This window comes from Pteropus medius, unplaced genomic scaffold (assembly GCF_902729225.1).
Source record: "Pteropus medius unplaced genomic scaffold, Ma_sr-lr_union100, whole genome shotgun sequence".
NCBI lineage: Eukaryota > Metazoa > Chordata > Mammalia > Chiroptera > Pteropodidae > Pteropus > Pteropus medius.
The window spans coordinates 1,383,862-1,407,062 of record NW_024349141.1 but is presented as its reverse complement, the minus strand read 5'-3'; the positions used below and the strand labels follow the sequence as shown (position 1 = coordinate 1,407,062).

The 23,201-nt window shown below is 40.0% G+C and overlaps 1 protein-coding gene across 1 annotated transcript in view; it reads right to left on the bottom strand.

Annotated features, from left to right (window-relative positions):
* Nucleotides 1-23,201, bottom strand: part of CADPS (calcium dependent secretion activator) — a 445,139-nt gene that overhangs the window by 4,398 nt on the left and 417,540 nt on the right. Inside the window, 1 exon segment of the mRNA XM_039880531.1 lies at nucleotides 109-213. Coding sequence (XP_039736465.1) covers nucleotides 109-213 — 105 coding nt within the window.

Sequence of the window (23,201 nt, the reverse complement as noted above, 5' to 3'; positions counted from 1 at the left end):
TTTTAAATGTAAACTAATATTCTTTGTGTTAACGAAGTTCTGCAGCTTGCCAATGAAATGTGTTTCAGTAAGCGATTTGCAAAGAAAACAATTATTTTTTTCTTTTACCTTTACCATCCTAATTAGTGTTTTCAACTGATAAATGTGAAGCTGTAAGTCCATCCGGTCGGTCAACCAGGTGCAGATCACATTCATGGAGCTGTTGTACCATTGCTGAAAAAAGAGACAAAAGTTCTCCAGCCAACACATCATGGAGTGTTTATAGAGCAGAGGGGCAACAGGCCACATCTGAGCACCCTACTCTGTTCCAAGAGGAAACAAAATGGTTAAAGAGAATTTGAGAGTCTAGAGATCATGAACACTAATCAACACAGAATCACAAGGTACCAGATGAGCCTAAAAGAGATCGGTTTATACTTGGAATCTAAAACAGAACTCCTCCACTGCACACATCTCATGTACGATCAATTCGTACAGATCACTGTTTGTTCTTCTAATTCTTCTTTTTTGTTGGTTAATTTTACTCAGTTGAGATTCAGGTCACTGTTTCTTTCTTAATGCCATTGTCTTGGGTGCCCAGGAAGATGAGGCTTCTCCACTGAACTAATTGAAGTTACTTGCCACTTACCTTTTGAAAAATCCAGTCTTCTTCTGCTAAGGACAATTCCAAGAATCAGGCTGAGAGGCTTAAAAATTTAGGGCAAAGTTTACTTTCATTTACCTTATTGGGGTGTTCGGATAAAGACAATGAAGGAGAGTTTCTCTTTAAGGGCCAAATTATACTCTGGGCAGCTTATGTGCCCTTACGTTGGCTGTGCAATCTGTTTTAATCTTAACACCAAAAAATTATGGAAGATGAGAGAAAAAAAAACATCTACAAATGAGCTCATTTCAAGCTGTTGAAATCATACTTCCCCTTAAGGGGGTTAAATTTTGCTTCTTGTCTGTGAAAAATGCTTGAAGCTGTGTCACTTTAGACTGCCACCCCTGTGGTGCAGGAAGTCTCTGGTGCGGTATAATTTTGCAGTACTGCTCATATATTCATAAATCTCACTCGGAGACATATGAACAGTGTTATGAAGTGTCAGTATGAAAAAAAATCTAATCTTTTAAACTTCACCAGGTTTCATTACGCATTGCCGCTTATACCAAACAATTTACAAATAAAATGAAAAGGTGTGGATGGACCTATATATTTATTTATAGGGCATCTATATGAACTATGCACAGAAAAGATGTAGAAAGAGAAAAAGAGTGGTTAGAGAATCGAGATGCTGCATATTCTCATGCTAACCAACACACATACACACACATACACACATGCACACGCACACACATTGCACACCAGTGGGGATTTGAAAAGCATAAATAAAAACATGTTTCTGATGGTAACTCCACCCTTTCTCACCTAAAGATCATCCAAAATCAGTTTATGCCTAACACTCACAGTTTTTCTGAAACCTTGTTTCTGACTTAATTTCTTTTAAAAAAATTAATTTGGGTTTTTACTTGCAAGGTAGAACTGCCAAGTTTCACCTTGCAAGAAACGACACAGTCTCAGCCATGGCGTTCGGAAGCCCTCTTTGAAATCTTTCATTTCTAGGCTCCTTCCTCATCAGAGCCAATTGTGGCTCTCCTTGGAGCCCAGCCGCAGAGACCACGCTACCCCAGTCAAGGCAGCACTGCAGCCTCACAGCCAACTTCTGCTCTTTTAAAGATCATGAAGGCGAAACTGTCAGTTTTAGGAACCTTCTGTCCCTCCCCAGGGAGCAGGCCATGGGGGTGGGGAATTTTTCTTAAGATTTGCAGTTCACTCCCTGGAAAGAGGGGCTTCGCCCAGGTCAAACTGCTTCAGGCATGGACAGGTTTTCCCCTCTAAGAGTGAGAACATTTTACTGAAACTTTTTTTGCGGGGGTGGGTAGTGGCTGTTGGGGGGTGTTTTTGGCACCTCCTGCCTTGGGATTCTGGAGCTTTTGCTGTCACTTTATCTGGGTTTGTTAAGAAGGACTCCAGGGACAGGAATATCACTGGGTCACTGGTGTGTCCTCAGCCCTACTTTACTCTCAGCAACTGGAGGCGCTCTTGTGTTCACCTCTGGCCTCAAATTCCACATTTACTGGCCATATCTGACATGCAATCTAGGGGCTCAAATAATTCATTTTGAGAGTTATGAGCAATTTCTCCCTCCTCCGCCCCACCCCTCCCCCGCCCCCCGCCACCACCTTGGATCGAAAGATAACCTTCGAGAAACCCAGATGACCTCCTAGCCAAATCTATAAGCCCAGGGCCTCATGACGGGTGCATCTCAGGAACAAAAAAGAGGAATGTGGCACTCTGGCTTCTAGGCAGAGGTGGCATTTTGCTTTGGCTGTGACAACAGGCAAACCGGCGCTGGCTTATATCACTGCCAGCAAGCCTTGTGCAACGTGCCTTTTTCTCTTTGCTGAGAGACGTGCCACCTTTCAGGAAAAAAATAACGACCCCCACCCCTGTTTTATATAAGTAGTTCCCATTCTTGTAAATGGCTTTTGGGTAGTAAAAAATAAAAACGAAAAGGTAGAATACTATCAGTACTCTTTCTCTGCTGCTGAAAGGGCAGAGAGGTAGGAAATGCATATAGCAGTGGATCAGTGTATCACACTCACAGATTCCCACCCCAAGAGAACATGAAAGCCCTGGAACATCCACGCTTTTCCTCCTGGATCTCACATCTAGCAAAAGAAGTGTAAAAAATGTATGATGCCCCATTGGCTACACATTTAAAGAGGCAAAAGGGAGAAGTCACTCCTTTCCAAACCTTATGCTCAGTAGATGAAATTGGCGGCACTTTTGGATGCAGCACAGCGCTAACTTGGTTTTCCAGAAAGGAGCTTAAAGGCATTTGGTTGTCGGAGAAAGCAGGAGTCATTGCCTTCTAGAACTTTAAAATGTTAGAGGTGAAAAGGATCTTCCATATCATCCTTTGAAGAAGAGGAAACAAAGGCTCGGAGAGGTAAAGCGACTTGCCCAAGGTCACAAAGCTGGCAATTCTCCAGGATCAGGCACTGTACTGAAATAGCTGACCCTCTAATTACTCCTTCCCAAGAGGCTACGATAACCGTATGCTGGTCATGAGAGTTGATCCCGTGCATCTCTTCCAAACTCCTCCTGCAGGGATAGCACATTGATAAATAGAAATAGGCCATGGTGGGAGTTTTTACACCATGGAAATTGGCTAACACCACCATCCAGGGCATTCTCCCTCCCAGAAAGCTGATTGTTAAATATTGATCAGCAGACTACTGGGTGTCCGGGTTGTTCCTGCTTTTCCTTGGGCAGTTTACTGTGCTTATTAATCAGGTTTGGTTTATTTGAGATTGATGTTAATACAGCAGATTTGTTATGATTCTTCAAAAGAGGAAATTAATATAACATTTTTAGTTCTCCTCATTCTGTTTTCTCTTTGATTCAGATATGCCTTTTCCAGAGAGAGCCTAACGACTGGGCACTAAAATTTTGGTAAACTCTTAGAAATAAAAATTGTGAGCTGATGATGACATGTATCAAGTATTTAAGTATAATCGTGACTTCTTTGCTGCCTCCCCTTAGTTCAAGTATATTAATTGGAAACATCCTAAGTAAGATTGCTTTAATCCTAAAAAAACACACTGGAGAAATAAAATTCCCAGTACTCTGGACACCTTTAAAGTATGCCCTCTGGGAATAATTCTGTAAGGGTTTTGGAGTTGGAACCAAAAAGGACATCCGACATAGCTATGGCCTGAAGGAAAATGAGGCCCTTGGAAAGTTAGGAGTGTCTCCAGTTGTTGCAACCAGTTCTGAAGGCTCTAAGAGAAGCTGGAAGGCTGATCTAAAATTTTGCCATTAAACTCATTAAGAGCAGAGGCCTTACCTGTCTTTTGCTTGGGTTTGTGCTCTTGGGCGAGCTGCTTACATTTCTCAGAGACTCAGTTTCCCGATCAGAAAATGGGGATTAATCAGCTTTTCACAGGCTTTTTGATGACTAAATGAAGTAATGTTAGTAAAACTCTCATCACGATACTTAGCACATGATAAGGCCTCAATAAATGCTGCCACCACTATCATCATTACCATCACCATTACCATCATCTCTCCCCTCTTCTCTCTCTCTCTTTGTTTTCTCCCTTCTTCCCTCTCTCTCTCTCTCTTTCTCTCTCTCTCCCTCCCTCCCTTTCTTTCCAAGAACTATCACAAAACAAGGGAGAAAGCAAAGCAAGTGACTAGGGAAAGCCATGTGGTCATGGAAGAAATGATTCATATTGGACTATCTCTGAAATTGTATATATATCTTAAAGGACACACGAGTAGCTCTTAGCAATGCAATTCTCTTGTAAAGTTGTTTTGTGGTAAATCATCACCCAAACCTACAAAATCATCCTACATTTTAAACTATACTGACATAGATTTAAATATTGGATTAAAAGGATTCAGACGAATAATGAATGATTTCTCAAACCCTGTGTGGATAAGTTACAGCATCAACTTAGGCTGGCCTCTTACTGGCTGGGTAAGCTCAAGCAAGCTACTTAACTCTCTGACTCTCAGTTTCCTCTTGGGGTTAATACCAGTACCTACGCCATAGGATTACTGTAAGTATTAAAAGAGATAATTACATAAAGTACCTAGCAGAGTGACTGTCATATAGTAAGCACTCAATAAAATTTAGCCACGATTGTTGTTATTATTCTCAGAAATATAACAGACAGACATAGGTACTTTCAATATATGACACAAAGAAATTTCAGGTTTTAATTCTACTGTAAACTTAGGTAATTAATATGAAGATATACTCATATCACACATTCTGCCCTGTAAACATACAGACTTCATGCAGAGAAATCCTTACACATAATATGTCTCTTCTGTAATATCAGGGTTCACTATGGCCAAGATTAGGGTGAAGCAAGTGAGGTGGGATTTTATAAGTGCAGGATTGGATATTGTCTTTAATATTTTGATATTTTGTTGATCATGGATTGTTTTGCATTAATTCTGATTTTTAAAAATGTTGTGTTAAAATATTATTTATCTTGATTACTATATTTCTTGGAACTGAAAAATTCCCAAATTTTGCAACTGAGAAGTGACTCACATACCTCTCCCTAGTTTCCACCCATGGTGGGTTCACTGTTTCCCTGGAAACTTTATCTTTTGGAAAGGCTGCAGGGTTGAGGGATAAGATAAATAATTCACACCTCATTGGACAATAAGTTCACAGAAAATGGACTTTCACTTAGATTTGGATAATCCCTAATCAGCAAGATAGAGTGTTATTACAGCGATCATAGCCACCTCCACCTAGATGAGTCTGAATTTCCGGGAACCCTATCTTGATGCTAATTTGATGTCCTAAAAAGACCTTACTGTTAATGATTCATTTGTTTTCAGAGCAAGCCACATATCACACCTGAGTGGCAATGGAAACAAGGAATAGAGGCTGAAAGGAGATAGAACTATTTATCCACTGTGCTTCCGTACTCACTAATCATGAGAGTAACTTATTCTCTTAACTTACACAACTCCCATTACATAAGACTTTAGAATCTACTGTTTGAAACAAAGTACTATTTCCTACAGGGTTCCTAACACTTGCACATAATTAATAATAATAGCTACCAAGTCATTGAATACCGAGCCCCTACAATGTGCAGACACTATGCACAATATTCTACAGCATTACATAATTTAATTATCAAGCTGACCTCTTAAGAGGTTGACACTGTTAACAGCTTGGCAAAAAAAAGAGCCATAGATAAGTTAAACAAGTACCCTATTATTCAATTTAATAATTTAAAAAAGTAATGGATTGTCTATATAGAAACAGCTCTAGTTCTGTTTCCTCAGCAAAGTCATTCGGCTCTGAACTTCTCAGAGAAGCATGCGGGTAGGAAAAAGCTGTTGAACCTGTCTCAGCACGCGAGCTTGGCTTGGTGTTAAAAAGATTCTACTTTTTATGGGCTTAGAAAGTTGCCAAACAGAGCGTAGGGAGTCAGGGATATTCCCATGGAACACCGCTTAACATCCTTAAAGAACTGATGGATGAGAGTCAACCATCACTGACTCTTAAGGGAAAGGATTAGAAAAAGTTGGATAGGACTGAGAGATGCCATTTCTTAGCATTGACATATTTTTTCTTCTCCCCAGGAGCCCTGCCTGACCTCTTCTTATTTTCTTTCAGGTTGGTGGTTCAGCTGTTGTTACTGGGAGAAAGTGAGAAAGTTCTCACTGTGGGCAGTTTGAGTTTTCAAGAACAAATACAAGTTGAACAGTTGCCTTTGTCACAATAGATTGAATATTCCTAACAGAGTTTTGGAGATACAAAAGTTCTAATATTGATGAAAATTTCAGTTCTGAAAAATTATACATCAGAAGCTTTACGATTTTCAGTGAACAGGGAGAGTAAAATAGTAGAGCCTTGAAGAAATTCAGTTTCATGTGAAATTAAAGAAGATGTCATCAGGAAGTATAATAAGAGAAGCAATTTTAGATAATCTAATGAAAATAGTCTAGTGCTAAACTCAGTTTTTTCTGTATTGCTTTTTTCTTTAAAGAAAAGTTTTATTGAAGTATAACATGCATGTGTATTACAGGGATATGAGTTCTACTGGTAGTTCTTTTCTAAATATGTATTTCCTTTGAAACTGGCATGCTCAAGCCATATATACCAAGTAGGCAAAACACTAAATGCTTGGGTAGTTCATGGCTAAACGCTACACAGTTGAGTCTTTATTATCCTCTATAGTCTCACTTCGCAGATGAAGAAACTGAGACTCAGAGTGGTAAACTGACCTAGAAGCAACTCATCAGAGATGGAGCCTGGTACTCAAGAGGTCGAGAGATAGTGGAGACTAGTGGCCAAGAGAACAGACTTGAACCAAGCCTCTCCCGTGTTTGAATCTCCCTTACCCTCTCTGTGCCTCAGTGTTCTCATCTGTTAAATGGGGCTAATAATAAAAACTACTCAGGGTCATTATGCGGATTAAATGAGTTCATGTTGGTGGAGTTTTTACAACAGCACTAGGCACATACTAAGTGTTAGCTGTAATTATCTGAACCACACTATTCCACCTAGCTTCACAAATAAATCACATCTCCCTAAGTAAGATATATACAGAGTTGCACAAACTTTCTGAGCAGCTTCCATTCTAAAAATGTCTGAACGAATAGGTAATTTGTAATCTCTTGGTAACCAACTTGTATTTCTGGACTGAAGAAACACGGTGAATGCTAGAGGGTTTTTATCTGTTCTTTGGAAAGTACCCTTTCTCCAATTCAACACAGTCACACATCAGATAAACTACCTCAGCACCTTGCCTAGCATTTAATGAAGAAAGGATATTTTGTTTGTTGGCAAGGTGTCAAAGAGGAAGATAATACTTTGACCACACCCATGTGACTAAGTTCTTCACTTTGCTTTTTGTGAAAAAAGTAGGTTATAATTTGGAATAAAGTCCCACAACCTATTTAAATTGCTATATTGTAATACAGTAATGAAATCTTTTACATTTGAAGCTTCATTGCATATTTCTTCCTTACAATTTCTGTAATTTAAGAGCTTGTGAAAAGCATCATTCAGGGCTTCTTTGCACTTCTACCGAAGTACCCATAGCTTAGTTAACCTAAGCCTCAATTCCACAGCCCCATGTCTCTCAGGTCTAAAGATTGCCAGGGATCTGTTTGTATTCGAGTGCTCTAATCCAGATTCAGAGAGTGTTTGACTAAGAAACCTTGGCACGTCCAAGCCATCTGTGCCAAATGGGCAAACCACTGAAGGACTGCATGCAAGTTACCGGATTCATCAAATCTCCCCAAGGGCTGAATAAACACTTTCTAAAAGGGGACATCATCTGAATGCTTTAAAAAATGGGTACATAGTTAAAAGAAGCAATCTTTTGCCTTACTTGAGTGTTACTGTAATTCAGGGTTTGATTCACCAAAATAACTGCTTCTAGTAATAGGTATTTCCCAGTCATAGCTTCAGGACGCTCAGCTAAAAGCACAAAGACACAAAAAATAACCAGACACCAAAATCAGAGGATACAGATAATCAGAATAACTTCCCAGGCTGTCCCAAACATCCTTTATGGTTGAGGGTTCCCCTCTCAACATCTATAAGTCTTTGCAAACTCTCCTAGTGCTGCGACTCTTCAAGGTTCTAAACTCTAGATTGTATCCCTTGAAAATCTGATGCAATCAGACTGATGGAGAAGTCAGAGACGCCTTGCTGAAAACGTGGTTCCAGAGACTATAGTTATCTATAACCCGGCGCTGAGAATATTCAGCTATGCTTTTGCCTTCAGCTTCTTCTCATAAGGAAGAGATAGCACAAACAAAATAATAAATTTTTAAAACTTGATTTAAATTGTTACTGCTTAAAATTTTTGCTTCTTCTATAGGAACGTATATAGACTTTAGCGTTTGGGAGCAAATATTATTTTAATCTCCTTAGAAAGGGCCTAAATAATACCTTCATATTCTTTTATTAAAGTAAGTAGTTATCTATTCAAGATCAAATTTCTACTCTCTAAACCTGAAACGTGGAGAAATATCCAAGTGTCTTTAACATTGAGATTTCATGCGAATGATCAAAATGATGAATCCATATTTGACCTCCTGATATAATGTGAGCAGACTTCTAACCCAAGAAAATCCTATCACTGTTAGCTGCCTAGAATAAAATATAAGGGATGTAAGATCCCTGAAGGATCCTTTCTGAAAGCAAATTAAGCAAGAGAGTTTAATTGAAAGCTTAGATCACAGGGAAGACATATTCTTTGTTTTCTTTAATTGTTTGATTAACTTGTTAGCAATCTCAGTAAGCTATCCAAGCTAGCCAAAGCCAGACTGGAAACAAGTTTTTTTGCTTCTGAATCATTCAGACTGTATGAAACCCAACAAGTCACAAATTCCCTTGTATCTTGGCCAACCCCATGTTTCAATATGGTGGCGGTTACCTGTAAAGAGATGTGATGGTCTCTGAAAGGCTTTCTTTCCTAATACTCTTAACATTGCTGGAAATAGTTTATCATCTCTGAATGAGAAAGCTAAATCGAAAATTAATTCATAGATATTTACCTAAAGACAGGGGGGCATATGATGGGAAAGCATAAATACTAATGTAAATTTTCAATCGTGAATGCCATCTCAACTCAAATGCAAATACCACTTTTTCATTATCTCCACAACCTGAATAAGTGCTCTTATAAAAAGATGGAGATCCAGAAATTCTTTGCTTTTGAGTACACACACACACACACACACACAAAGACAAAGAAAGCAGGATCTCAAAGAGATATTGCACACCCAAGTTCATAGCAGCATTATTTATAATAACCAAAGGTGGAAGCAACCTAAGTATCCATTGACAGATGAATAGATAAACAAAAGGTAATAGATACACACAATGGAATATTATTCAGCCTTAAAAAGGAAGGAAATCCTGTCACATGCTACAACATGGAGGAACCTTGAGGATATTATGCTAACCAAAATAAGCCAGTGGAAAAAAGGCAAATATTGCATGATTTCATTAATATGAGATATCTGGGATAGTGAAATTCTTAGAAACAGAAAATAAAAAGATGGTTACCAGGAGCTGTGGAAGGGAAAATGGGGACTTATTGTTTGATGGGTACAGAGTTTTTGTTTTGCAAGGTGAAGAGAGTTCTGGAGGTTGGTTGCACTTCGGCATGAATGTACTCAACACCACTGAAGCACACTCTTTGAAATGCTTGGCATGATACGTTTTATGGTATGTTTAATTTATCACAATTAAAACAAAAAGTGAGGAATGAAAAATCACTTCCCATTCTGACAAGGAAACTTTCCTTAAGAAAGCTTGGTTATGTAGCAATGTATATATTCTAATCGGGAACACGAAACCATGTTTCACAAAAAGTCAAAAAATTCTCTGTAAGATGATCATGGGCATTTCATTTAATACCAGGACTGAGACAATTTCTCAAGGCCGAGTTTTCAGACTGTGCAGAACAAAGAACAAATCTGGTAGCATTTGCTCAGTCATTTATTTGGTTTATTTAAAACATGCCACGGGGCCAACATTTCTAAATCTGTGAACTAGAATTAAATGAAGCCCAGAGATGAGGACTGAGAATCCTCATAGCGGATCGGGTCCAAACAACAAAAAAGGATGCATTTTTCACACTGTGTGACACATTACCTCATGTTTTCACAGAGACTCCCCTTACTGACCCCCTACTCCTTGATTTTCCAAGCACAGATTTGATCAAGCAGCACTCAGCCCTGAGACCCCATTACCTTTGCCCAAAAGGGCAGCAGCACCCCATCCAGAATTCCTCCCACCACAACAGATTTATTGAGGATTGGAATGTGTGTTCAGGAAGCCCTTATTTTAGGAAACAATTAAGTAGAATTAGGCTAATAATGTGAGGCAGGCAAAGCTTTTGCCCTTTTCTGAAAAATTACTCCTACGTGGAACAGTTATACTAATAAAAATCATGTATTTCTTAAATGCCTCAAAATGATCTTTGCACCAAGTTTGGCAATTAACACTGCCCCCACTGAGGAGCATTTATTACCCGGGCTAAGGAGGATTAATCTCCGTGTTTGCTTGACCAATGTCTCCCTTTCGAGAAAATACAGGATGAGGCTTTGGGCTGGGAACAGAAATTTCTGCAAGTGGGAATTTCACAGGAGGTTTAATTCTTTGCTCATCTTAGAGGGTGGCCAGGTGGACTGCGTGCTCCCTGCCAGGCCCAATAGAGGCCCATGCCAGGGTTTTCTTGGCCCTACCTGTTCTTGAACTCCAAGGAAGATGGGAAGACCTTTCTTCAGCTGGATCTTGTCTACTGAGGGGATTTTCCCGGCCACCCCCAAGCCCACTCTCCTCCTCACAGTTGCCATCAATGGGCCTTCTTCTGGCCCAGAAGCCTGGGTAGGAAGTGATGGCTGGGCAAAGGGGGACACAGACCCTCTTGTCCCATGCTTTGTCTCCTTGACAACACCCCAGCTGGTGGCCCGAGGAACAGACTTAATTTCTTTTAGTTCTATGCCCACCCTCTCCGCTCCATACGTCTTTCCCTCTTTCTCTAGATGCAAACATACAACATCCAACATAAAGTTGCCGAAATAGCAATCTTGTCTCTGAATATATAAATTGCAAAAATTGATATGAATAAATCTGCAAGTAGCACACTGATTGTGGCACATTTTATCAAAAAATGACGCTTGGTTGCTCGGTGGCTGGGGTGGGGGGTGGTGTCATTACACATACAGAAAAACATCTGCAAACTCCCAGTTTCTTTCCTTAGAACTGAATGGAGGCATGACCTCCTGTTCCTTGCCATGAACTCTGAGTTCACACTCATATTTTACATGTTACAGGAAGCCACAGCTCGCCCCAGGGGTGCTGCAAACAGACACGCAGAAGCCAGATGTAGCCCCCCCTGCTCTCTAATGCACCTGAAGAAGCCGGCAACTCGACATTCAAAAGCTGACATGCTCGTAGCTTAAGGTCACTTCAGATTTTGTAAAGAGGAGGACAAAACCAGGAATTCTTCTAGGGCTGGGCTGTCAGCGGGGAGGCGGAGGGATTACAAGAAACCTGTGACTCTGCCTCTTTCTGCCTTTGCTGGTAGTTTTTTTGTGTGTGAACAAGTGCCATACAACAGATTGAGCCTCGTATAAAGGCCTGAGACTGTGCAAGGGCTCCCTGCTGGGCCTCAGCTGTGCTTGCAATTAGCAATAGGCACGGAGTGATTATTGTTGGGGTAGCGGATGGCAATGCGAAGTGACAAGTTTTATGGGGGAAGTTGGGAGTGGGGATGCTCTGCAAGTTTCTTTTTCTTTCTTTCTTTTTCCTTTCTCTTTTTCTTGTTCTGCAAAAACCCTTCCTTGGGAGGCTGCAACCTCCCGTTTCAGTGAAAGCTATTTTTCTTTCCCTCATCATTCAAAAGGGTCTTAACAAAATTGTTGAAAGAATATTTTTCTCGGTGCTTTAGAATGCGGGTTTTCTAGGTCAGAGCTTCCTTGCTGCCCTATTTAATGTCAGAAATACCCATTTGCCTCAAATTAGCAGAGATCTTGGAGTTGAGGGCAGGAGATTAAGCATACAAAATTACTCAGCAGGTGATGGTGGGGTAGATTTGGGGGTTGAGAAGTCTTTAAAACTGACTACAAGACATTATATTCTTCTGACAAAAGAACATAGTAATCCTACCTGCTTGCTTTAACCACTGTTGTTTGCCTATTATTATGTGCTTTAATGCTCATGAGAGCAAAACTATTGCTGATACTACTCAATTACCATAGTAACTCACACCAGTGACCTCTTATCGCAGGGCTCCCAGCCCAGCTGAAGCAATCCAAAGAGTTTGTGTCTTTTTATTTAGTTAAATAGTGACATAGACTTGGACTAGAAAGCCTCAGAGAGAGGCTACTCCTCTCTTTGTCCAGGACAGTAACTTGTTTTGAAATTTCGAGTAAGGGCCTTTCACCTTTGAATCCAAAGTGGATCTGAGGTTTGTGGATTCCAAACTGTGGGACGCCTTTGGATACATTATGAAGACACAGAACAATGCCCAATATAGAGAAAAGGACATGTGTGTATCAAAGGCCAGCAGCCTCCCAGCCGAGGGGAAAGTCCCGTTCCCCACTTGAGCCTCCAACTATGTCTCCAAACTCAGGAGAAGGAAAATTAGAGGCTCTCCCTGGGGAACGCGCTTATGATTTTTATCACCTCGGCGGGGTTAAATGCAGACAGATACAAACCTCTACCCAGAGGGATCTGATTGCAAGTTTTTAAAAGGAAATAAAAATACTCGTATAAACTTTTCCAGCTTTGCATTTTTTGCTGGCCTGTGAATATGTATGTAAATACATGCATGCATACTGTATACTCTCTCTGAATACTACTGATGAATCAGATTCATAGGGTTACATTAACATATCAAATGCTCTGACATGTCCTGCAGTAAAAACCGAAACAAAACAAAACAAAAAAACAAAGAAACCATTTAACTTTACTTTGTATTTTCCAAACATATTTGACTAAACGACCACTTTTCACAAGCTGCCTATCGATATCTTTTAGTGTACTTATGTTCCATTGAATTCACTTTGGAAAAAAGTCCTGTAGAGACATTAATAATAAGAATCTGTGATAATAATAATAAAAATGAGCAAATATTTAGTGAGCACTTATGTATCAGGCACTATTCTAAGCAATTTATATGAATTAAATGCATTTAATTCTCCTAACAACCTCAAAAAGTAATTTTTTAAATCTCATTTTACATTTTTATAGCATATAATATCTATATAAATTTGTTCTCTATAAAAAATAGAGAAAAGGAAATGTAATAAGCCATATGTAATAAATTGGCTTTTATTTTTCATTATATTTTTCCTGCTTCTGACTTTCCAGAGATCCTGAAGCCCATGGCCTCCTTAAATAAATATTTTTTTCTATAACTCCACGTCCTTCTTCATATCATCTTAAATGAGGAGCGAGGCATGGCTTCCTACAAAATCCTTCCACCTTTGAACTTAAGGAACCCAAATAGCAAAATATACCATTCCCTTCTATCTCTTTTGATTAGCCTCCAACACCCTGCCATCCTGAAAGAAAGAATCCAATTTAAGTATCAAAATTAGATCTGTGCTTGCCTGTACACAATATGACTTCTGAAACTGCTGGGTGCCTAAGTAATTGAATAAAAATGTAACTAATGGTCAAATGCTGAATGAAAGATGGAACATGGGCCCAACACCAGCTGTTCTAATGCCCTCCAGCCAATCAGCGGGACCTATCACAGCAAATCAAGACAAACTCTAGTTTGTGACTTCTGTTGAATAGACAAGCTTTTGTAGCAAATGTCAGAAGCTGACACCTAACTTTTATCAGGTGGACTGGGGACTGTGATATTTAAGAGAAAAGAAACAGCTCTCTTACGTACCTAGATTTTCTCAGTTCAGACTATTTCCCCTCTCCAAGAGACATAAATAATGAGCCCTATGTGATTAAGCCCCCATCAACTTCTGACCAGGCCTTGTCTGCCACCTGGGCCTCCCAGGGCAGGTGTGCAGTTTGGGAATTAGCAAACTGACCATGGTTAACAATGCCTTTTGGGGGGCCTATTTTTCTCTGGATATGTTGGAGATTTAGTCCTCAGCCTCCTTGTGCATTGAGAAAATGGACCCCCATGTTTTTAGCCTCTGTCCTCTCAAAGGAACCTACTGTTTTGAGAAAATGTATAGTTACAATTCGAATTCACACTCAATCACTTTGAGCTCAATCATGTTGAAAACAAAATTCTAGTTTTGGTGGCACATCCTACCACCTATTATCCATGAGAGAAGTATGAATAATTTATCTGAAAACTATTCTCTGATTTACATACAAGAACTTCAGAGGTAGGAGAAGGATTCATCCTATGAACTGAACTCAGATTATTCACAAACAGCATCTGCCCACCCCCGATTGCTTCTTAGGTATGGAAACTGCATTTAGAGTTAACCGCATTAATTCACAAGCAGATTGACGTAAGCAACAGAATAAGAAATTTGCATACCATATAGAAATGATTATAGAAATCATACTCTAAAATAAGGATTGTAGCTCAAGTACAGAACGGAAAGATAAAGTGGAGTGCCAACTTTGTCTTTTTAAAACAGGGCTGGTTAATCACATTGTGCTAATTTCATAATTTGCACATATTAAACTTTCTATAGTCATGAATCATGAGAGTTTTGTGAGTCAAAGTTGAAGTTCTTATGCGGGAAATTTTACATTGACTTCGGGGAGTTGTTGTTTTAATCATAACTCTCAATATAAAAAAAAAAAAACCCACAATGTATGCATTCACATAATTTCCATGCTACTACATGAAAAACAATCAGGTAAATAGGTAAATGCTTGAGGTCAAACCACCCAGCTAGTTCCCAAGCAGATGATGAAAGGACACAAATATACCAGTAATCCAGGAGGCACTGTCCAGCGCTCTAGAATTCCAAGGCAACAAAAACCAACAACTCTAACTGGGTCCAGTTTAAAATTAAAAAGTCCTCTAAGCACCTTAAAACTAGATCTATGTCTACATGGTGAACCTGGGTTCTATGGGGAAGGATTCCTTACAAGGAAAGGGTACGATCTTTACAGGAGCCAGAGATGGCATTGAGTGGTTTCTAAAAAGCAGTCAGCGAAGAAGGCTTGAGTGAAGGGACAATACTGAGATGCCGGCTCAGGAGCTGGAAGGGAATGCTGGGTTTCAAAACAGAAGGCAGAATGCCATGAAGGCTCAAGAAAAGATGGAGAGATGGGGCAGAGCATGGCAAACTGGCTTCCTAAACTCCTAGGAGGAAACATTTAGGTGTGCACAGCAACTGTCCCTTTAAAGAGCCCCCCACCCCCACCCCCCACAAACAGGTTCTAATGCCTGGGGCTCAGGGCTGAGGCAAAGGAAGGGAAAGTGCTGCTTTTTAAAAGTTAACATGTGTTTTCCCCATGTACAGCTGGGATCTGCCTTCCAATGGCGCCCTTTCCTCTTGCTTTATTTTTAATCTCTGGAAACCATGTTCTCCTCTTACTACTTCTCACTGCGTGCGACTCTAATTTTTTTTCTCTTTCTGGGAGGGAAAAAAAAAACCCCCGCAGTTGCCTGATTCCTTACCCAAACCTCATCCTGGGGAGCCCGCTACCCCATCTCTGGAAAAGGCATTAATCTCACACCACTGTTCTTACATAAGACACACATTCAGCCTTGCTGGGTGCCCTCGATATCTACAGATGGTTTTGGATCCACCAGCCAGGAGATAAGAAGCCTGCGTCGGGTCCCCCACTGAAGCACTCAGATGGGTCTAGGACCTGAGCACATAGAGTTAAACCGTAAATTAGCCATGAGTTAATACGTGAGGCCCGGATCACCCTGCCTTGCCATTAATGCTTCCCGTCCACAAGCCTCCCTCCCCCTTCTTCTCCACCCACCTTTTTTTGAGGCGACAGAATAAGAAATTAAACACTTGTGGGTTCATTCGAAAGAGTGAATGAAATTGAATAAGCTCTCAGTACTTGAGGCGCACAGCGAGCGCCTGAATGGGGCAAACCTCCTAAGTTGAATGGAGTGTCTTTTGGGACCAATTTGTCTCTTTTCACTCTTTATTCTTCCCTTTTTGCTGACAGATGTACAAAGGCGGAACTGCGCCGTGCAGCTTATCCGCATGCACCCACAGCAGCTGTCACTTTTGTCGAGCAAGTTAATCAAGCAAATGCCACCATATCCCACTTTCTATAAGGAACAACATGTTATAGACAGTACTCTTGCTAGAAAGAGACTTTATTTTAACTTTGATTGGCTTGGTTCCTCCACCCCTCCCAACACTTCCCCCTTTCCCCTACCAGGAAAGGAGGGGGAAAGGGGGATTATGCCCAAGCCAACGACTTGGCTACGATCGTGTTAGATTTAATAATAATATTGTGTGTGAGGCTGAAGACTCATTTCAAGTTCTTTCCTAGGGACTGAGGGATGCCCCGGTCTGAGTTTTTTTGAGCATGCTATTGTTTATGTTGGACTGTTAGACTGAATGTCTCAAGTTATAAAAAGAAAAGCTGAGGGCAGAAAATAGTATTACACCACGAATGTCTCGGATTAATTTTATTCTCTTTTCTTTTGTAAAGCAGGTTGTGTTATTTACATATTTCTTTTGATAAACCCCCTTGCCTGGCCAAGCTTACAAAGACTGCTAAATACATAATAGCATTTCTTTGTGCATCTCACCATTAGTGAGTTCTTTAAGCTGAATGCCCAAATTTATTTCTAATGTGCACCAACAAATGCAGACAGACCTTCATTTCTCTAATTCGGTGTAAGCGAAGTGAGAAGCCTTTAAAAGAATTCCATCACGTCCCCATCCATGTCCCCCTGAGCCTCAGTCACCACTATTTGGTGGTGCTCAGAAACCACAGGCAGGAGCGAGCTTCATTAAAGGGTGCACAGTGCTGACCTCAGCTACTACCCCTGAGCCCCCACTCACTTAGGAAACTGAATGCTCAAAGCAGACATATTTTGAATAAACAAACTCTTTAGAAACAATGCATGGAGATCACTTTCCACTGGCCAAGGGATTTGCCACTTTCAAGCATTGGCTAACAGCTGATGATCTATTTGGTAAGCTCTTTAATGCTTCAAGAGAAAAAAAACAACTCTCTCTCTCTCCCTTTTCATGTGCACACTCTCCCTCCCTCCTTCTCTACCTTCCTCCCACCCTTCCTTTCTCTTCCTTCCTGTCTTCCTTCTTCCTTCCTTCCTTCCTTCCTTCTTCCTTCCTTTTCCTTCCTTCCTTCCTTCCTTCCTTCCTTCCTTCCTTCTTCCTTCCTTCCTTCCTTCCTTCTTTTCCTTCCTTCCTTCCTTCTTTCCTTCCTTCTTTTCTTCCTCTTTCATCACCTGTCACATAGTTTATTGTAATCTTTGGCTGGAAAAATCAAGGAAGGACTTCGGTGACATCTGATCGCAAATTTGCACATCACTGACACCTTGGGTATTATTGGATAATGACCAGGTAATGATTTAGTTGCAACTACATTTGTATCATGCATAGATTGTATCACCATGTTATTCTGTAGTTTTGGATTACTTTTCCCCTCCTGTAAAGTATTGCTGATCTGTAAAACCTCATGGTGCCACTGAAAACTTAGATGTGTGGGCCAGTTAAAGGAGTCAACAGGGCCTTGTAGGAAAAACTTGAACATTGTTGTTTAATAACACCACTGTGTCAATCTTTGCTTAAGGAACTTAAGCTGCTACCTAAACCATTTATCAACTGTCTGGGATGTAATGGTATTGTATTACCATCATTTTACCCACTACCTCTTGCAATAAACCACAAAATTTTATTTTTACAGGATAAAGGATCTTAGACAGAACACAGAGGGAGATATAGACTGAAAGCAGAAACCCAGCCCTTAGCTGGGTCTAGGTAGAAGTGGTTTTTGCAGCACATACGGTATGCAAGCTTCCCCACTGTGCTGCAGTCCCATTCTGCTGAGGATGGGGTTTTGCCCTGAAGTGGGTACAGTAGCGCTTCCTGGGATCTCTCAATTTTAGGTCTAGGTTCTGTTAGTGTTCCTGGAACTTCAGCCCAGTGACAATGTCCTCACATTCAGGAGGAAGCCTGCCGGGTGGCGTTGAATTTTCATTAAGGGATCTGCCTGATTAGCTATGCAACTTTCACCATTGTTAGTGGACAAGCTGTGACTTTCTACCAGGGGGGTCATGGAACTGCAATTTCTGTTTTGTATGATGCTGTGGTGCCATGTAGGTGATAGTGACTTCTGTTACAGTAAATGCCCAGTGAATGAATTTGGGATGCAGAGCTCTCAGTGGAGTGAGAGTTTGGGGGCACATATTTGAATAGTATAGGTTTTTTATCTTTTTTCTTTCTTTCTTTCTTTTTCTTTTTCTTTTTTTCCCCTAAGACATGGTTAGATGCTGTCCATCAGAAAGGAAAGAGTTTGATCTAGAATTGATCACTTCCCAGGCTTCTGAATTTAGTGGTCAATTTACCTCTTAGTAACCCAACTTTATCTGTAAAAACCCACCTAACAGAAGTTACAAAAACTACACAAATTATTACATTTACGTGCCTAGAAGAGTACCCGGTACATAGATAGTACCAAGGACATATTGGCTCTCATCAGCTTCCAAAGCTAAAAATGAGAATTGTTGGGTACCTACCTCCTAGGATTGATAAGAGGATTTAAAAGAAACAATATCTTTAACGAAATGATGCTATTGTCTCCAATATATAGTGAGGAAAAAATACATAAAAGAAACTCTAAATAAGTTATCGCTGTTGATATTATTAAACAGCCATTTGTTAAAACTCTCAATTAACTGGAATCCTTCCCCATTTGCCTTTTAGGAGAAAGCTGCCCTTTTTCCTCTTCCCAGAAGTCCTCTTTGGGATCGAATCAAAAGAGCAGCTTTCAGAATGTGTTTAGGCTAATAAATATTTCAGCCCCATCTTCCTGAGGCACAGGATTTGGCAGAAAGAGCACTGTGTTTAAAGTGTGGGAAGTTATTAGTGGTGCGATCCTGGATAATGCATTCTTTTTACATCTTCACGACTAGATAGTGACACTTGGGGTTAAATAGGGTACAGCCAGAGCCTTCAAAGATCTCAACTTGGAGAATTTGATTCTGTTTCAAATGCTCAGTAAGTCAGAAAACAGAACTAAGACATTTTAGAAATTGTTTCAAAAGTAGGAGTCGAAACAAAAATGGTTTTCCAATGAATCTTCCAATTAACCAAAAAATCAAATGGTTCAAAACAATTTATTCCTCATTAAATTCAACAGAGGACTATATTCAAGACTTCCAAAAATATCAGGTGATAATTGCAATAATTTATAGTGAGATACTTAAAGTCCTTAATTATTATTTGTGAGTTAGAATTGGAAATAGAAAATATTCTTGACAGAGTACATAAGATACTATGAAGGGGCTAGGAATTCATTAATACCCACTTAACAAAGTTATTGAGGACTTATGGATACCAGGCACTGGAGATGCAGTGGTGGATAAGATAGGCAATACCACTGCTCTGAGGGGGAGTGGAGAAATCACAGTTCCAGTCGAAGGGGCCCCTGGGGACTTGGAGTCTTGGGCAGGCTCTTCCTGGACTTTAGGTTCTTATCTTAAAAATGGGACTTCTCCTATCTCTTCTTACTGTTGATAGATAGATAGATAGATAGATAGATAGATAAGGTTATGAAATTGTTTTATAGGACGCAAAGTAGGAAATGTATTAAGAGAAGTAAACATGTCTTTTAGCATCTTTTATCCCCTAAATCAGGTTCATGAACCTCACTACTACAGACATTTTGGGCCAGATAAATTCTTTGTTGTGAGGAATTGTCCTGTGCAGTGTAGAATGTTTAGCATCTACCATGGCACCAGAGTGGTACCATGCTACCAACAGTAGCATCTACCCCCACCCAAATTATGACAGTCAAAAATGTCTCCAGACATTTTCAAATAAACTCTGGGTGACAAAATCATCTTCAGTGGAGGATCACTCCTCTAAATTAATGGTTCTTATTCAGATTAAACCCTTGCCTTTGTTTTAAAAAATATGCCTGAGCTTTTCCTTAGATCTACTGAAATTTTGGTATACAACTTGGATGAATACATTTTTAAAAAATATATATGTAATTCTGATGTACACCCCTGGTTAAGAAGCACATAGTGAAAGATAAAATGACACATATTAATGTAAAAAGAGTTTAGGCTTTAAGGTTATAGAGCAGCAAATGCCTACAAAGTAAATATCCAGATGCCTAGATTGGTGTTATCCTAACCCAGGTGAAGTCATCTTTGTCTCAATTCTAAAAAGACCTTTCCAAAGAGAAGCTCTGTTAAGGCAAATGAAGACACGGAGTCAGGGATACTTTCAAAGGAAGCAATTATGATTTCTTGCTCAGAGTCTGAGCATAGCATCCTACTTTCTTCTCTTCCCCAAATCCTAGACATCTGTAGATTCAACCATGGTGCTACCTCCACTGGGTCACTATCTCTGAGGCTCCATCCCATTGAGTTCTTACTCTACTCCAGAACAGATTTCCTTTAGGGATCTTGCAGCACAACTAGACTCTTTGCTACTTGCTTTCATGTTCTCTCATTAATTCATCTCTGGCTCTTAAAAATCCTCGTTGGCCTGGAATGTACCACCACTTTCTCCTCTATGCTGCAAAGCTGACTTTTGAGTTGGGCAAGGGTGTGTGTTGGTTTTTACATTACTACCATCACTGATGGAGACAAAGAACAAGAAGAGACATTTGTGGAGCAATTTCTATGTGGCAATCATTGTGGTTTATGCTTTATAGGCATTGTCTCGTTTAGTCTTCCTAATCCAGAGAGCTAGGTAATGTTTTAATCCCCATTTTACAGAGGAGAAAATTAAGGGTGGTGGTGGTGGTGGTGGTGGTGGTGGTGGTGTGTGTGTGTGTGTGTGTGTGTGTGTGTGTGTCTTATTGCAATGCCTATGCTCTTAATGTTTGTTTCATGTAAAGGAACCAGTCCCTTGAAAACTTGAAGGGTCTCTTTCTAGTAGAAGGAAGCTGTCATGATTCATTTATCTGACAGGATTGGAGTTTTTGTTGAAGGATTGAAGCTCCATGGGAACTACACATGGGTGAATGTTAAGTTCAAGCTGAGAAAGTTAGGTGTTAATGATTCCTTAGTTTTTATTTTTTAGACCCTGAAAAGATGGTTTGGATGAAGCTTGTCAAAAGGATTTTTTGAGACTAGTTTCTGAGATATCTGCCAAGTAGAGCAATCTTTAGAGACAGTCATTGGAATCCCTGGGTGAGAAAATGACCCACAGATAATGATCATGATTTATACCAAAATTTAATTTCAAATAGCCCATACCATTAAAGACAAAGGATTTTTTAACCTTCACACTATTGACTTCTGAGCTGGATAATTCTTTGTTGTGGGGTTTTCCTGTGTATCACAGGATGTATGGCAGTACCCCTGCCCTCTGCTCACTAAATGCTAATAGCACCTTCTTATTTGTGACAACCAAAAATGTTTCCAGACATTGTTGAAAGTCCCTGGCTGGGTAGAATCACCTCTGAGTGAGAAACACCGACCTAATGTTCCCAAAGCTAGTGAGGCACCCAATGCTGGGTCTCTTCTTTTCTCTTTAACAGGATGGTTTCTGAGGCCGAAGAATGAATTTTCTGAACTAAAGGGAGTGATAGTTCTCATTGTTAAAAAGTGATTTAGAGATTTTCTCAAGAAAATTCATAAATTGAACTTTGCTTACTTTACATATTATTTTTTCTTTTCAAAAAATTGTTTTAGCCCCCAACTGAAAGAGACCTTTATATCCTCTTTGGTGTGCAGATATGATACTTAAGACTGCTCTCATCCTGGGCAAGACCTAGGGATTTGTTGGTACAACTGGCATTAGTCCATGGATGGTTGGAGTGAAACACTCTGCCAAAGGCAGACAAAGCACCCAATATGGCAAGTGACACTATCATTGTAAGCCTTCCTGTATGGGAATATCTACACTGGAAGCGAATCGCTTCACTTCATTAACTGGATTTTTAGTCACCTAGGCAGGAGTTTAAAAGAAGAATAGAAAACTGTTAAATGTTCTGAATGGAGAATTTGGAATGAATAAAGTATTCAAATTGAGCTTCCTTTCAAGTTTTTGGATACATAAAAAAGACTTGTAGCCACCTGGCTGAAGCAATAACTTTTTTTTTTTTTTTTAAACCAAGGTTCAGGTAGAATTATAAAAAGAAAAGCAATTGAAGGAGGCCAAAGTAGGAATCTATACTGCTGATCTAACTCACTGCTCCAGATCTTTCCCTTGGTTCTGAGTGGGATTATTCTGGGGAGAAAAAATGAGAGGGGATGAATGGTCTTGGATGTCTCTCCAGTTTTTCCCATCATTGCATGAAGCTCCCCCCACCCCCCAACATAATCTACTTCTGAGCCTTGCATAGCTCCCAAGCTAACTCCTGGTTTGACAAATGGACACTGTTGTTGCTGCTATTACATACTCATCACGTGTGTGGTGGTGGTGGTGGTGGCAGAGGGACATCTGACAAGCAGAGAGGTAGGGCTCCCTTGAATACATTTAGCATTAACCTCTTTTCTGGGTCACTCAGATCAATGGCGATCAAACAGTGATTTTGCCCCCCTGGGGGACATTTGGTCATGTCTGGAGACATTTTTGATTATTACGACTGAGGGGAAGTTGCTACTGGCGTCTAGTGGGTGGAAGCCAGGGATGCTATTCAACATCCTTCAACACAGCCTAGCACCCCATGACAAAGAATTACTTGATTCAAATGTCAATAGTGCCAAGAGTGAAAAACTTTGTTCAGGTATGTCTTTAAAACTGAGTGTTGGTGACCTATTAGTGTATATGAAATCATTTTATTGGTTACCTCTAACCTTTTCGAAGATGGAATAGAAAATATTAAGATTGTATCATATTGAGTGTAAATATTGTTTCACAAACTTTTGTTTCACACATAAGTATGTGTATGTGTGTGTATATGTGTATACGTACACATATTGTGCTGCAATATAAAATTTGTTTCTTACTGTGTTGCAATATAAAATTTGTTTCTTACTGTGGGAAAATAAGTTTGAAAGTCACTGATCTTACCCAGTATTTC